The sequence below is a fragment of the Rhinoraja longicauda genome, chromosome 7 (assembly GCF_053455715.1).
Source record: "Rhinoraja longicauda isolate Sanriku21f chromosome 7, sRhiLon1.1, whole genome shotgun sequence".
Classification (NCBI taxonomy): domain Eukaryota; kingdom Metazoa; phylum Chordata; class Chondrichthyes; order Rajiformes; family Arhynchobatidae; genus Rhinoraja; species Rhinoraja longicauda.
Window position 1 is genome coordinate 4,785,689 of NC_135959.1, and position 16,667 is coordinate 4,802,355.

Sequence of the window (16,667 nt, forward strand, 5' to 3'; positions counted from 1 at the left end):
AGTACAAGCTGTTCTAAGAATCCATCTCGGAGGTACTCCACAAACTCTCTTTCCTGGGGTCCATTACCAACCTGTTTTTCCCAGTCTACCTGCATGTTGAAATCTCCCATAACCACAGTAGCATTACATTTTTGACACGCCAATTTTATCTCCTGATTCAACTTGCACCCTATGTCGAGGCTACTGTTTGGGGGCCTATAGATAACTCCCATTAGGGTCTTTTTACCCTTACAATTTCTCATTTCTATCCATACTGATTCAACATCTCCTGATTCTATGTCACCCCTTGCAAGGGAATGAATATCATTCCTTACCATCAGAGCAACCCCACCCCCTCTGCCCACCTGTCTGTCTTTTCTATACGTTGTGTACCCCTGAATATTCAGTTCCCAGCCCTGGTCCTCTTGTAGCCATGTCTCAGTGATCCCTACAACATCATACTTGCCCATGACTAACTGAGCCTCAAGCTCATCCACTTTATTTTTTATACTACGCGCATTTAAGTACAACACTTTAACTTCTGTATTTACCTCCTCTCTCACATCGTTCACAATTGGCCCTGCCCTTAATTTCTTTTCCGCTCTAGAACTTCTGTTCCCATTCTTCCGAGAGTCTTTTGCAATATCTCCTGTATTCCCTTTTACCTCATCTTCATATTCACAATTTGTTAACCCCTCCCCCCCACTACTTAGTTTAAAGCCACAGGTTACAACATTGTGTCCCCAACGATGAGACAATAGACAATAGGTGCAGGAGTAGGCCATTTGGCCTATCCACTCTTTTGTCCTATTTCACTCTTGCCATTGGGAAGAAGGTCTAGGAGTCTGAAATCCCCTTGATCTCCAGGTTCAACCTTCAGGCCCTTCGAGCCAGCACCGCCATTCATGGCTGATCATCCACAATCAGTACCCCGTTCCTGCCTTCTCCACATATCCCTTGACTCCGCTATCTTTAAGAGTTCTATCTAACTCTCTTCAAAGCATCCAGAGAATTGGCCTCCACTGCCTTCTGAGGCAGAGAATTCCACAGATTCACAACTCTCTGGGTGAAAAGGTTTTCCCTCATCTCTGTTCTAAATGGCCTACCCCTTATTCTTAAACCGTGGCCCCTGTTTCTGGACTCCCCCAACAGCGGGAACATGTTTCCTGCCTCTAACGTGTCCAACCCCTTAATAATCTTATACGTTTCGATAAGATCTCCTCTCATCCTTCTAAATTCCAGTGTATACAAGCCTAGTCGCTCCAGTCTTTCAACATATGATAGTCCCGCCATTCCGGGAATTAACCTAGTAAACCTACGCTGCATGCCCTCAATAGCAAGAATATCCTTCCTCAAATTTGGAGACCAAAACTGCACACAGTACTTCACTAGGGCCCTGTACAACTGCAGAAGGACCTCTTTGCTCTTTGCTCCTATACTCAACTCCTCTTGTTATGAAGGCCAATGACAGTCCTGCCATCCCGGGAATTAACCTTGTGAACTTACGCTGCGCTCCCTCAATAGCAAGAATGCCTTTCCTCAAATTTGGAGACCAAATAAATGCCGGAGTTTAGAAGGATGAGGGGAGGGGGAGGGGGAGGGGGTGGTTGTTAGAGGCATCTCTAACAAGGAAATTGGGGATGTGGGAAATGACTGCAGGGAAGTGATGTATCATTAAAAGTAGAGGGTTGGTTTTATAAGTATAAGTGATAGGAGCCGAATTAGGCCATTCGGCCCATCAAGTCTACTCCGCCGTTCAATCATGGCTGATCTATCTCTCCCTCCTAACCCCATTCTCCTGCCTTCTCCCCATAACCCCTGACAATCAAGAACCTATCTATCTCTGGAAATATCCATTGACTTAGCTTCCACAGCCTTCTGTGGCAGTGAGTTTCATTCTATGTGAGAGTTCTTCCAGATCGGGGAGCCCAGGGTGCTGGTACCAGCCTTGTAATGTAGGATTCCTTCTTTACTAACAGCGTTGTGTGTAGAGGTTCTTCTGAGGGCCTGCTGTGACATCCTTGGGAACCTCCCAGTGAATCAAGCCACAGAGGCGGATGGTGGGTAGGGTTGCCAACTTTCTCACTCCCAAATAAGGGACAAGGTGACGTCACCGCCTCGTGCCCCACGTGACCTCACCCAGCCAGTGGCCACGTACTCCCGCTCCACCAATGGCGGACGCCCGGGCCGGGAGGCGGGTTGTTACCCAACCTCCGTTAGGCGAACACGCTCGGCCCCGCTCCCCGAACATACTCCATCACCCTACACTGTCCGGGCCGACAGTGGCCCCCGGGCCTACTGTGTCCGGGCGTACAGTGGCCCCCGGGCCTACAGTGTCCGGGCCTACAGTGTGCGGGCCTACAGCGGCCCCCGGGCCTACTGTGTCCGGGCCTACTGTGTCCGGGCCTACTGTGTCCGGGCCTACAGCAGCCCCCGGGCCTACAGTGTCCGGGCCTAATATGGGGCAAGGGCGGTCCCGAATGGGAAAAACCAATTTAGCCCAAAAAACGGGATGTCCCGGCTAATACGGGACAGTTGGCAACCCTAATGGTGGGCAGGTGGGACTCGTGTAGCTGGGGCATGTTGGCCGGTGTGGGCAAGTTGGGCCGAAGAGCCTGTTTCCCTGTGTCAGTCGTTGACACCATAAACCCACCCTGGACCCTCTCCAGAACCAGCACCTTCTTCCTCAGATATGGGGCCCAGAATTGCTCTTGTTACTCCAAATGCGGCCTGACCAGCGCCTCATAGAACCTCAGCAGTACATCCCTGTTTTTGTATTCTAGTCACCAAGTAAACACAGTGGGTCAGGCAGCATCTGAGAAGGGGAATCGAGGACCAGAGGACATAAGTTCAAGGTGAAGGGGAAAAGAGTTTAATAGGAATCCGAGTGGTAACTTTTTCCACACAGAGGGTGGTGGGCGCATGGAACAAGCTGCCAGAGGAGGTAGTTGAGGCTGGGACAATCCTATCGTTTATGAAACAGTTGGACAGGTACATGGATAGGACAGGTTTGGAGGGATATGGACCAAGCGCAGGCAAGTGGGACTAGGGTAGCTGGGACATTGTTGGCCGGTGTGGGCGAGTTGGGCCGAAGGGCCCGTTTCCACGCTGTATCACTCTATCACTGGAGAAACTCTCATTTCCCGCTCCCCTGGCTGTCCATCTGAAGAAAGGTCTTGACCTGAAACGTCACCTATTCCTTTTCTTCAAAGATGTGCAGTATCTTCCTACACATTTTTGTCTGATCACTCGGTGAGCTCCTTCTCGGTGGTCCTAGATAAGCCAGGCAGGCTCAGAGCCAGCTCTAGCTGGGTAACTGGGGGATGCGGGGAATGTGTGGAGGGAAGTGATGTGCCGTTGGAAGGTGAGGGTTGGTCTCGATGGTGGAGCAGATCGCGATGGGCCGAGTGGCCTGCCCGCTCTCTTTCTCACGATGGTCGCTTTGCCCCCCTAGTACCACCGGCGGCTGGAGGCGGAGAAGGTGCGTCTGGCCGAGGAGATGAGACTCGGCAAGGAGATGAGTAGCAAGAAGGCCAAGGAGCAGGCGGAACGGACACACCAGGTGAGGGGTGGACACCTGGGACACACCTGGTGAGGGGTGGAACACCTGGGACACACCTGGTGAGTGTGGACACCAGGCGAGTGTGGAACACCTGGGACACACTTAGTGAGGGGTGGAACACCTGGGACACACCAGGTGAGTGTGGACACCAGGTGAGTGTGGAACACCTGGGACACACCTGGTGAGGGGTGGAACACCTGGGACACACCTGGTGAGGGGTGGAACACCTGGGACACACCAGGTTAAGGGGTGGAACACCTGGGACACACCAGGTGAGTGTGGAACACCTGGGACACACCAGGTGAGTGTGGAACACCAAGTGAGTGTGGACACCTGGGACACACCAGGTGAGTGTGGACACCTGGGACACACCAGGTGAATGTGGAACACCTGGGACACACCAGGTGAGGGGTGGACACCCGGGACACACCAGGTGAGTGTGGACACCAAGTGAGTGTGGACACCTGGGACACACCAGGTGAGGGGTGGACACCAGGTGAGTGTGGACACCAGGTGAATGTGGAACACCTGGGACACACCAGGTGAGGGGTGGACACCTGGGACACAGCAGGCAGTGACCTGCCTCAGCCTCTCCCAGACTGGACCTGGTCAGGAGATGCTGACACTTGGTCTTTGTTGAAGGCCTCTGGTGATTGAAACGTGACCTCCGTCCCAGCTCCAAAGTGTGCTCGGGCTTGAGTTTTCCAGCTTTCTCCTCCCCATTCCAATCTGTCCGAGGAAGGCTCCCGACCCAAAACTTTGTCTCTCGAGATGCTGCCTGACCAGCTAAGTTTAGTTTAGTTTCGCCATGCAGTAGGGAAACAGACCCTTCTGCCCACCGAGTCCATGTCGACCATTGATCACCCATCCCACTTTCGCATCCACTCCCTGCACACTGGGGGCAATTTTACAGAACCCAATTAACTTACAAACCCCGCACATCTTTGGGATGTGGAAGAAAACCGGAGCACCCGGAGAAAACCCACGTGGGTCACGGGGAGAACGTACAAACTCCATACAGGCAGCACCCATAGTCAGAATCGAACCCAGGTCTCTGGCGCTGTAAGGCAGCAACTCTACCTCTGCGCCACCGTGCTGTCCCATAAAACAAGGTTGAAAAGGTTCAGAAAAGATTTACGAGGATGTTGCCAGGACTAGGGGGTGTGAGCTACAGGGAGAGGTCGAGCAGGCTGGGTCTCTATTCCATGGAGCGCAGGAGGATGAGGGGGGATCTTATAGAGGTGTACAAAATCATGAGAGGAATAGATCGGGTAGATGCACAGAGACTTTTACCCAGAGAAGGGGAATCGAGGACCAGAGGACATAGGTTCAATGTGAAGGGGAAAAGATTTAATAGGAATCCGAGGGGTAACCTTTTCACACAGAGGGTGGTGGGTGTATGGAACAAGCTGCCAGAGGAGGTAGTTGAGACTGGGACTATCCCATTGTTTAAGAAACAGTTGGACAGGCCCATGGATAGGACAAGTTTGGAGGGTTATGGACCAAGCGCAGGCAAGTGGGACTGGGGTAGCTGGGACATTGTAGGCCGATGTGGGCGAGTTGGGCCGAAGGGCCTGTTTCCACACTGTGTGACTCTATGACTAAGAGCTCATCCGGGATTTGAACCCAGGACCTCTCGCATCCTAAGCGAAAATCTTACCTCTAGAGTAGACCGACAAGACTGCTCCCACCCTATGGAACTCACTACCCCAAAACGTTAGAGACTCCTCCACACTCACCACATTCAAAACATCGCTGAAGTCTCACCTGTTCAGTACTGCCTTCAACCACTGAAGGTCACCTCACCTTCTGTCTCCTTTCTCTGTTCGTTTATTTATTTACTTATTTATCTATTTATTCATTTCCCTATGTTCTCTAAATCTCTGTAAAGCGTCTTTGAGTATATGAAAAGCGCTATATAAATAAAATACATTAGTATTATTATTATTAAGACAGTTGGTCGGGTGAAAGTATTGATGTCTTTCCCTCTCCCGCCAGGAACGCCTGGCCCAGCTGGCTCGGGAAGACGCGGCCCGGGAGATTGAGGAACGCAAGGAAGCGCGTCGGAAGAAGGAAATGCTCCAGCAGATGGAGAAGGCTCGCAACGAGCCGGTGAACGACTCTGAGATGGTGGATAAGATGTTTGGCTTTCTGGGCGTTCCCGCCGTGGTGCCAGGGCACGAGGGCCAGCCACCGGCAGGGTTTGAGGTACCGACACTCCCAATCCACCTCACAGCCTCGCGAGAGACAGCAAAAACACACAGACCAACCTCCCTTCCATGGACTCCATCTACACCTCACGCTGCCTCGGCAAGGCCAGCAGCATCATCAAGGACCAGTCTCCCTCTTCTCCCCTCTCCCATCAGGGCAAGAGGTACAGAAGTGTGAAAACGCTCACCTTTGTTGCGTGCGATCCAGTCAGCAGAAAGACAGCACATGATTGCAATGGAGCCATTCATAGTGTACAGATACCTGATAAGGGAATAACGTTTAGTGCAAGGTGAAGCCAGCAAAGACCGATCTCGGATAGTCCGAGGGTCTCCAATGAGGTGGATAGTAGTTCTGCACTGATCTCTGGCTGTGGTAGGATGGTTCAGTTGCCCGATGGCAGCCGGGAAGAAACTGCCCCTGAATCTGGAGGTGTGCGTTTTCACACTTCTGTACCTCTTGCCTGAGTGGAGAAGAGGTGAGACTGGTCTTATGCTGCTGGCCTTGCTGAGGTGACGTGGAGTGGATGCCACAGAAGGCCGTGGAGGACGAGTCAGTGGATATTTTAAAGGCAGGGACAGATAGATTCTTGATCAGTGCGGGTTTCAGAGGTGATGGGGAGAAGGCGGGAGAATGGGGTTGGGAGGGAGAGATAGATCAGCCGTGATTGAATGGCGGAGGAGGCTTGGTGGGCTGAATGGACTAATTCTGCTCCTATCACTTATTATCTTATGAGTTGGTGGGAGGGACTTGATGGGAGAGGGGGGAAGAGGGAGTGAGACTGGTCCTCTATTGTGCTGCTGGCCTTGGCGAGGCAGCATAAGGTGCTGATGGAGTCGATGGAAGGGACTTGATGGGAGAGGGGGGAAGAGGGAGTGAGACTGGTCCTCTATCGTGCTGCTGGCCTTGCCGAGGCAGTATGAGGTGCTGATGGAGTCGATGGCCGGGACATGATGGGAGAGATGGGGAAGAGGGAGTGACCGGTGGTGAGACTGGGCCTTGATCGTGCTGCTGGCCTTGCCGAGGCAGCGTGAGGTGCTGATGGAGTCGATGGCCGGGACATGATGGGAGAGGGGGGCAGAGATTTGCCACTCACACCACTGAAGGGGTTGAGGCTTCTGCTAGCTGAGCCAGGGTGCCGGGTTGTGTTTCAGGATCTGGAGAGGTCGCCGCGGGAGATGGATGAGGAGGATTTGGATGCCAGCCTTCCCCTGCCGGAGGAAGAGGAGGAAGATCTCTCCGAGTACAAGTTTGCCAAATTCGCCGCCACCTATTTTCAGGGCACCACCACCCACACCTACGTCCGACGGCCCCTCAAGGTCCCTTTGCTCTTCCACGATGATGAGGGCGACCAGCTGGTGAGTGGGTGGGGGGGGGCGGGGCTCCACGGTGGGCATGTGTTAAGTAGAATAATGGTGGCGCCTAACATTGAGAATGATCAGCCATGATCACATTGAATGGCGGTGCTGGCTTGAAGGGCCGAATGGCCTCCTCCTGCACCTATTGTCTATTGTCTATTGGTCGGTGCGGACTCGGTGGGCCGAAGGGCCTGTTTCCATAGAAACAGAGAGACATAGAAAATAGTTGCAGGAGGAGGCCATTCGGCCCTTCGAGCCAGCACCGCCATTCAGTGTGATCGTGGCAGATCGGCCACAATCAGTAACCCGTGCCTGCCTTCTCCCCATAACCCCTGACTCCGCTATCCCCTAGAGCTCTATCTAACTCTCTTTTAAATTCATCCAGTGAATTGGCCTCCACTGCCCTCTGTGGCAGAGAATTCCACAAATTCACAACTCTCTGGGTGAAAAAGTTACTTCTCACCTCAGTTTTAAATGGCCTCCCCTTTATTCTAAGACTGTGTGTGGCCCCTGGTTCTGGACTCCCCCCAACATTGGGAACATTTTTCCTGCATCTAGCTTGTCCAGTCCTTTTATAATTTCATACGTCTCTATAAGATTCCGCGCTGTATCTCTAAACTAAACTAAACTACACCCCACAAGAAACCACACAGAGATGGACACCAAAAAACTTGGAATAACAAGCATGAGGAAGAATGAACAAGAACAAGAATGATCCCAGAAATTAGTACGCCAACATATAATGAGCGTGTGTCGGCACTTGGCCTGCACTCACTGGAGTTTAGAAGAACGAGGGGGGACCTCATTGAAACGTACAGATTAGTGAAAGGCTTGGATAGAGTGGATGTGGGGAGGATGTTTCCACTAGTGGGAGAGTCTAGGATTAGAGTTGATAGCTTCAGAATTACAGGACGTTCTTTTAGGACAGAGATGAGGAGGAATATCTTTAGACAGAGGGTGGTGAATCTGTGGAATTCTTTGCCACAGAAGGCTGTGGAGGCCAAGTCAGTGGATATATTTAAGGCAGAGGTAGATAGATTTGTGATTAGTACGGGTGTCAGAAGTTATGGGGTGAGGGCAGGAGAATGGGGTTAGGAGGGAGAGATAGATCAGCCATGATTGAATGGCGGAGTTGAATTGAAGGGCTGAATGGCCTAATTCTGCTCCTATCACATGAGCTTATGAAGTCCACCTTTAATTAATTGCAACATAGCTGCTGGAATAGGTATTTGAGGAAGGATATTCTTGCTATTGAGGGCATGCAGCGTAGGTTTACTAGGTTAATTCCCGGAATGGCGGGACTATCGTATGTTGAAAGACTGGAGCGACTAGGCTTGTATACACTGGAATTTAGAAGGATGCGAGGAGATCTTATCGAAACGTATAAGATTATTAAGGGGTTGGACACGTTAGAGGCAGGAAACATGTTCCCAATGTTGGGGGAGTCCAGAACAAGGGGCCACAGTTTAAGAATAAGGGGTAGGCCATTTAGAACTGAGATGAGGAAAAACATTTTTCAGTCAGAGAGTTATGAATCTGTGGAATTCTCTGCCTCAGAAGGCAGTGGAGGCCAATTCTCTGAATGTATTCAAGAGGGAGCTAGATAGAGCTCTTAAGGATAGCGGAGTCAGGGGGTATGGGGAGAAGGCAGGAACGGGGTACTGATTGAGAATGATCAGCCATGATCACATTGAACGGCGGTGCTGGCTTGAAGGGCCGAATGGCCTCCTTCTGCACCTATTGTCTATTGTACTATCACAAGGTTTAAGAAACCTTTGGACAGGTACGTGGATAATATGTACAACTCTATAAGATTACCCCTCATCCTCCTGCGCTCCAAGGAACAATGTCCTTAACCTCTCCCTGCAGCTCAGGCCCTTGAGTCTCGGCAGCATCCTCGTAAATACGCCCTGCACCCTTTCCAGCTCAACAACATCTTTCCTATCTCGGATCCAGGAGTACAGGTGCATGGTTCCTCGAAGGTCGAGTCGCAGGTAGATAAAGGTGGTCAAAAAGGCTTTTGGCACTTTGACCTTCATCAGTCAGAGTATTGACTATAGAAGTTGGGAGGTCATGTTGCAGTTGTATAATAGGTTGGTGAGACGGCATTTAGAATATTGTGTTCAGTTCTGGGCACCATGTTATAGGAAAGATATTGTCAAGCTTGAAAGGGTTCAGAGAAGATTTACGAGGATGTTGCCAGGACTAGAAGGTGTGAGCTATAGGGAGAGGTTGAGTAGGCTGGGTCTCTATTCCATGGAGCATAGGAGGATGAGGGGAGATCTTATAGAGGTATACAAATCATGAGAGGAATAGATCGGGTAGATGCACAGTCTCTTGCCCAGAGTAGGGGAATCGAGGACACGAGGACATAGGTTCAAGGTGAAGGGGAAAAGATTTAATAGGAATCCGAGGGGTAACTTTTTCACACAGAGGGTGGTGGGTGTATGGAACAAGCTGCCAGAGGAGGTAGTTGAGGCTGGGACTATCCCATCGTTTAAGAAACAATTGGACAGGTACATGGATAGGACAGGTTTGGAGGGTTATGGACCAAGCGCAGGCAAGTGGGACTCCAGGGACAATCTGTGGCAAACGGTAATTGGTTCTGCAAGGTATCACAAGATGCTGGAGTAACTCAGCAGGTCAGGCAGCATCTCAGGAGAGAGGGAATGGGTGACGTTTCGGGTCGAGACTCCTTCAGACTGATGTCAGGAGAGGGGGCGGGACAAAGATAGGATGTAGTTGGAGACAGGAAGACAGTGGGAGAACTGGGAAGGGGAGGAGAAAGAGAGGGACAGAGGAACTATCTGAAGTTGGAGAAGTCAATGTTCATACCGCTATGGGCTGCAAGTTGCCCAAGCGAAATATGAGATGCTGTTCTTCCAATTTGCACTGGGCCTCACTCTGCCAATGGAGGAGGCCCAGGACAGAAAGGTCAGACTGGGAGTGGGAGGCTTGGATGGAGTGGACGTAGAGAGGATGTTTCCACTAGTGGGAGAGTCTAGGACTAGAGGGCACAGCCTCAGAATTAAAGGACGGTCCTTAAGGAAGGAGATGAGGAGGAATTTCTTTTGCCAGAGGGTATTGAATCTGTGGAATTCTTTGCCACAGAAGGCTGTGGAGGACAAGTCAGTGGATATTTTTAAGGCAGAGATAGGTAGATTCTTGATTAGTACGGGTGTCAGAGGTGATGGGGAGGAGGCAGGAGAATGGGGTTAGGCCGGAGAGGTAGATCACCCATGATTGAATGGCGGAGTAGACTTGTGGGGCCGAATGGCCTAATTCTGCTCCTATCATGTATGATCTGATGACCGTCTCTCCTCTGTGGCGGCAGGCTTCGTTGGCGGTGTGGATCACCATCTTGCGGTTCATGGGCGATCTGCCGGAGCCCAAGTACCACACGGCCATCAGCGACGGCAGCGAGAAGATCCCGGTCATGACCAAGATCTACGAGACGCTGGGGAAGAAGACCTACAAACGGGAGCTGCAGTCCCTGCAGGGCGACGCGGAGGTGAGACTACGCCGGCCGACAAACGGTCGGCGGTCACGGCGGCGCGGCGGTAGAGCTTCCGCCTGACAGCCAATGCAGCTCCGGGGACCCGGGTTCCAATCCCGACCACGGGCGCTGCTGTCTGCGCGGAGTTTGCACCTTCTCCCCGTGACCCGCGCGGGTTTTCTCCGAGATCTTCGGTTTCCTCCCACACTCCAAAGACGTGCAGGTTTGTAGGTTAATTGGCTGGGCAAATGTAAAGAATTGTCCCCAGCGTGTGTAGGATAGTGTCAGTGTGCGGGGATCGCTGGGGTCGGCACGGACCTGGTGGGCCGAAGGGCCTGTGTCTTTCAACTAAATCTGCAAAAAAAAATTTAATCAGAGAGTTGTGAATCTGTGGAATTCTCTGCCTCAGAGGGCAGTGGAGGCCAATTCTCTGAATGCATTCAAGAGAGAGCTGGATAGAGCTCTTAAGGATAGCGGAGTCAGGGGGTATGGGGAGAAGGCAGGAACGGGGTACTGATTGAGAATGATCAGCCATGATCACATTGAATGGCGGTGCTGGCTCGAAGGGCCGAATGGCCTACTCCTGCGTCTATTGTCTATTGAACGGTCCCGGGGATGAATGGGTTAACCTATGGCGAGCGTTTGTTGGCACTGGCTGGAGTTTGGAAGGACGAGAGGGGGGGACCTCATTGAAACGTACCGAATGGTGAAAGACCTGGATAGAGTGGATGTGGAGAGGATGTTTCCACTGGTGGGAGAGTCGAGGACCAGAGGACAGTTCAGTTTAGTTTATTGCCACCTGTACCGAGGTACAGTGAAAAGCCTTTGTTGAGTTCTGTCCAGTCAGCAGAAAGGCAACGCATGATTACAGTCGAGCCATTTACAGTGTATAGATAATCGAAAAGGGAATAACGTTCAGTTCAAGGTAAAAGCCAGTAAGGTCCGATCAAAGATTGTCTGGGCGTCCCCGATGAGGTTGTTAGTAGTTCCGGTCTCCTGTCTATTGCGTCTGAAGGCACTGGGCCTGTACTCGCTGGAGTTTAGAAGGATGAGGGTGGAGGGAACCTCATCGAAACTTACCGAATAGTGAAAGGCTTGGATAGAGAATGGATGTGGAGAGGATGTTTCCACTAGTGGGAGAGTCTTGGACCAGAGGTCATGGCCTCAGAATAAAAGGATGTAGCTTTAAGAAGGAGATCAGGGGGTACGGGGAGAAGGCAGGAACGGGGTACTGATTGAGAATGATCAGCCATGATCACATTGAATGGCGGTGCTGGCTCGAAGGGCCAAATGGCCTCCTCCTGCACCTATTGTCTATTGTCTATTGTGATGAGGAGGAATATCTTCAGTCAGAGGGTGGTGAATCTGTGACAGTCATCGGCACAGACGGCCGTGGAGGCCAAGTCGATGGGCATTTTTAAGGTGGTCGTTGATTAGTATGGGTGTCGGGTTATGGAGAGAAGGCAGGAGAATGGGGTTGAGAGGGAAAGATAGATCAGCTATGATTGAATGGCGGAGTAGACTCGATGTTCCGAATGGCCTAATTTTGCTCCTAAGTCTTATGGTTTCCTCCGTGTTTGTTTTGACATTGCAGTACCCCTGTGATCTCTCCCCCCCCCCCCCCTCACTAACATCTAGGGTTGCCAGCTGTCCCGTATTAGCCGGGACATCCCGTATATTGGGCTAAATTGGTTTGTCCCGTACGGGACCGCTCTTAGCCCGTGTTAGGCCCGGGGGGGCGCCGCAGGCCTGGACACTATAGGCCTGGACACTGTATTCCCGGGGTCCGCTGTAGGCCCGGACAGTGTAGTCCCGGACAGTGTAGGCCCGGACAGTGTAGGCCCGGACAGTGTAGGCCCGGACAGTGTAGGCCCGGACAGTGTAGGCCCGGACAGTGTAGGCCCGGACAGTGTAGGCCCGGACAGTGTCGGCCCGGACAGTGTCGGCCCGGACAGTGTCGGCCCGGACAGTGTCGGCCCGGACAGTGTCGGCCCGGACAGTGTCGGCCCGGACAGTGTCGGCCCGGACAGTGTAGGCCCGGACACTGTAGGCCCGGACAGTGTAGGCCCGAAGACCCGCATAGCAACCCACCTCCCGGCTCGGGCGGCCGCCATTGGTGGTGCGGGACCATGTGGCCGCTGGCTGGGTGAGGTCACGTGGGGCGCGGGGCGGTGACGTCACCTTTTGTCCCTTATTTGGGAGTAAGGAAGTTGGCAACCCTCACTAACATCTGTCTCTTGTGTGTCAGAGCATGCACGCCGATAAGAAGAACAGTGTGCGGCACAAGTTGGTCTCACTGACTCTGAAGAAGAAGTCCAAGCTGACGGAAGAGGTAATGTTGTATGCCCAGCCCACTCCACAGTCAAGTCAAGTGTGTTTCAATGTCTTATGTTCCAAATTATTACGGGGTTATGGGGAGAAGGGGTTATGGGGAGAAGGTAGGGGAATGGGGTTAGGAGGGAGAGATAGATCAGCCAAGATTGAATGGCGGAGTAGACTTGATGGGCCGAATGGCCTAATTCTGCTCCTCTCAATAATTAACTTATGAAGATAGAACGATGAAATTCCTATTTGCAGCAGCACAACAGAATATGTAAACATGGTGCACTGGAAACAATACAATAAATGAGGGGAAAAAAGGTGTACGCACCCACGTACACACACATGTACACGCACGCCACACGCATGCCACGCGCACACCACACGTACATGCACACACACGTACACACACACGTTACATACACCACATGTACACCACACACACGAGCACACACACGTGCACACACACGAGCACACACACACGAGCACACAAAAGTACCTACATGTACACACACTCACAGGTGCACAAAAAACAAACGATAATAGTGCAAAAAGACACAATTAATGCCCCCTTGTCCCTGCTGTTCAGAGCTTATTGGAGGTTGTAGTGTTTAACAGCCTGATGGCCGTGGGGAAGATGCTGCTCCTGAACCTGGACATTACAGTTTTCAGGCTCCTGTACCTTCTTCCCGATGGCAGGGGTGAACTGAGAGCGTGGCCAGGGTGGTGTGGGTCTCTGATGATGCTGGCTGCCATTTTGAGGCAGCGACTCCTGTGGATCACTTCGATGGTGGGGAGGTCAGTGCCTGTGATGGGCCGGGCACTTCTTGCAGTCGTCTTCGTTCCTGGGCGTCCAAGTTGCTGAACCGGGCACTTTTTCCCCCTGATCGAATGCAATGCTGATCAATGCCAAACTGGATGTTATGATCCAAGTGATGTCCCATTATGAATGAATCAATGAACGCCCCCCTGACATCAGTCTGAAGAAGGGTCTCAACCCGAAACGTCACCCATTCCTTCTCTCCTGAGATGCTGCCTGACCCGCTGAGTTACTCCTGCATTTTGTGAATGCATGAATCAGCTCATTGAAGGAGTCACTACAAACCTACTGGAGCCAATAATGTGACCATGTAACATGGTGGCGCAGCGGTAGAGTTGCTGCCATCCAGCACCAGAGACCCCGGTTCGATCCCGACTAGGTGCTTGTGTGTACGGAGATTGCACGTTCTCCCCGTGACCTGCGTGGGTTTTCTCCGAGATCTTCGGTTTCCTCCCACACTCCAAGGACGTACAGGCTTGTAGTTTAATTGGCTTGGTTTTTGTGTGTGTAGGACAGTGTTAGTGTGCGGGGATCGCTGGTCGGTGCGGACTTGGTGGGCCGAAGGGCCTGTTTCCGCGCTGTGTCTCTAAACCAAACCCGGGATTGATCCCGACCACAGGTGCTGTCTGTACGGAGTTTGCACGCTCTCACTGTGATCGTGTGGGTTTTCTCCGGGTGCTCCGGTTTCCATGCATGTAACCTGCCTCAACTACCTCCTCCAGCAGCTCTTTCCATACTCCCACCACCCTTTGTGTGTGCATATTAAAATAAATACATAAATAATAAATAGATAGATAGATACTTCCTCGCTGTATCTCTAAACTAAACTAAATAAACGTTGTCCCTTGGGTTCCTATTAAATCTTTCCTCCCTTACCTTAAACATAGAAACATAGAAAAATAGGTGCAGGAGGAGGCCATTTGGCCCTTCGAGCCAGCACCACCATTCATTGTGATCATGGCTGATCATCCACAATCAGTAACCCGTGCCTGCCTTCTCCCCATATCCCTTGATTCCGCTAGCCCCTAGAGCTCTATCTAACTCTCTTTTAAATTCATCCAGTGAATTGGCCTCCACTGCCTTCTGTGGCAGAGAATTCCACAAATTCACCACTGTCTGGGTGAAAAAGTTTCTTCTCACCTCAGTTTTAAATAGCCTCCCCTTTATTCTTAGACTGTGGCCCCTGGTTCTGGACTCGCCCAACATTGGGAACATTTTTCCTGCTTCTAGCTTGTCCAGTCCTTATATAATTTTCTACGTTTCTATAAGATCCCCTCTCATCCTTCTAGATTCCGGTGAATACAAGCCCAGTCTTTCCAATCTTTCCTCATGTGACAGTCCCGCCATCCCGGGGATTAACCTCGTGAACCTACGCTGCACTGCCTCGATAGCAAGGACGTCCTTCCTCAAATTAGACCAAAACTGCACACAATACTCCAGGTGCGGCCTCACCAGTACAACTGCCAGAAGGACCTCTTTACTCCTATACTCAAATCCTCTCGTTATGAAGGCCAACATGCCATTAAAGAAACCAACTTCCCATGGTCAGTGTGTTTGCCCTACCTATTCCCCTCATGATCATGTGCACGCATCTGTCTTTTGTGTGTGTTGCAGGTGTCAAAGAGACTGAATGATGGAGACTACAGTCTCCGGGGCAACAGTATGCTGGAAGACAGACCCACCTCCAACCTGGAGAAGCTGCACTTCGTCATCGGGAATGGCATCCTACGCCCTGAACTCAGGTAGTGGATCCAGCCTCCCAATGGTCACGGGAAATGATTCCAAGATGGCGCCCAACCCAGGCGACTATTGTTACGTGCTTGCCACGGATGCAGGTCTACAACCGCACGCACGGTGGCGCGGCAGTAGAGTCGCTGCCTTCCAGCACGCGCAGCGCCGGAGACCCGGGTTCCATCCCGACTAGGGACGCTTGTCCGTACGGAGTTTGTACGTTCTCCCCGTGACCTGCGTGGGTTTTCTCCGAGATCTTCAGTTTCCTCCCGCACTCCAAAGACGTGCAGGTTTGTAGGTTAATTGGCTTGGTATAAGTGTAAGTTGTCCCGAGTGTGTGTGTGTGTAGGGTCGTGTTGGCGTGCGGGGATCGCTGGTCGGCGCGGGCTCCCTGGGCCGAAAATGAAAATAGCGTGCAACAAAAGCTTTTCACTGTACCTATACGTGACAATAAACTAAACTGTTTCTTATTGTCACGTGTGCCGAGGTACAGTGAAAGGTTTTGCTCGCGTGCGATCCAATTAAATCGGATAATACTATACATATATACAGGTCCACCCTTGGTTCCAGAGGCTTTCTGGATTATCCGTCTGGCCGGACCAACAGAGGTCGCGGCCTCCGAGAGGAGTCTAAAAGGTACCGGAACGTTCCGCCTAGGCCGCCGAGACACCGGGCCCCGCAAGGACCGGCCTCGGGAGTCGGCGATGGGAACGGATCTGCCGGCTCAGGCCGGGCCGGAGGTCCAGAGCCCCAGGTCGCAGGGGTGGGGGCAAATTCATCCCGCCGATCGGCATCGGAGGTCCCGATGAACATCATCGCCATTGACGGCTGTGGAGGCCAAGTCAGTGGATATTTTTAAGGCAGTTATTGATAGATTCTTGGTGTCTGGGGTTATGGGGAGAAGGCAGGAGAATGGGGTTGAGAGGGAGAGACAGATCAGCCGTGATTGAATGGCGGAGTGTACTTGAGACCGTGGTCAGGGAGGGTTGGGTCTCTGACGATACTGAATGTTTATGTTCGTCAGTAAAACGCAAGCCTTTTGTTGGGCTCCAATGCTTGGTGTTTCTGCTCTGCAGTGCCGCGACTAGATTAGATTATTAGATCGGTGATACAGTGCGGAAACAGGCCCTTCGGCCCACCGGGTCCGCGCCGACCAGCGATCCCCGCACATTCACACTATACGAGTATGTGTAT

General features: G+C 51.9%; 1 protein-coding gene across 2 annotated transcripts in view; it reads left to right on the forward strand.

Moving 5' to 3' along the window:
- myo7aa (myosin VIIAa) overlaps positions 1–16,667 on the forward strand; it is a 148,296-nt gene that overhangs the window by 74,603 nt on the left and 57,026 nt on the right. For both annotated transcript variants that reach the window (XM_078402011.1, XM_078402012.1), the window contains 6 exons: positions 3,434–3,541; positions 5,540–5,749; positions 6,904–7,107; positions 10,442–10,618; positions 12,852–12,935; positions 15,357–15,484. In XM_078402011.1, the coding sequence (XP_078258137.1) occupies positions 3,434–3,541; positions 5,540–5,749; positions 6,904–7,107; positions 10,442–10,618; positions 12,852–12,935; positions 15,357–15,484 (911 nt within the window). The remainder of the gene's footprint in view (positions 1–3,433; positions 3,542–5,539; positions 5,750–6,903; positions 7,108–10,441; positions 10,619–12,851; positions 12,936–15,356; positions 15,485–16,667) is intronic.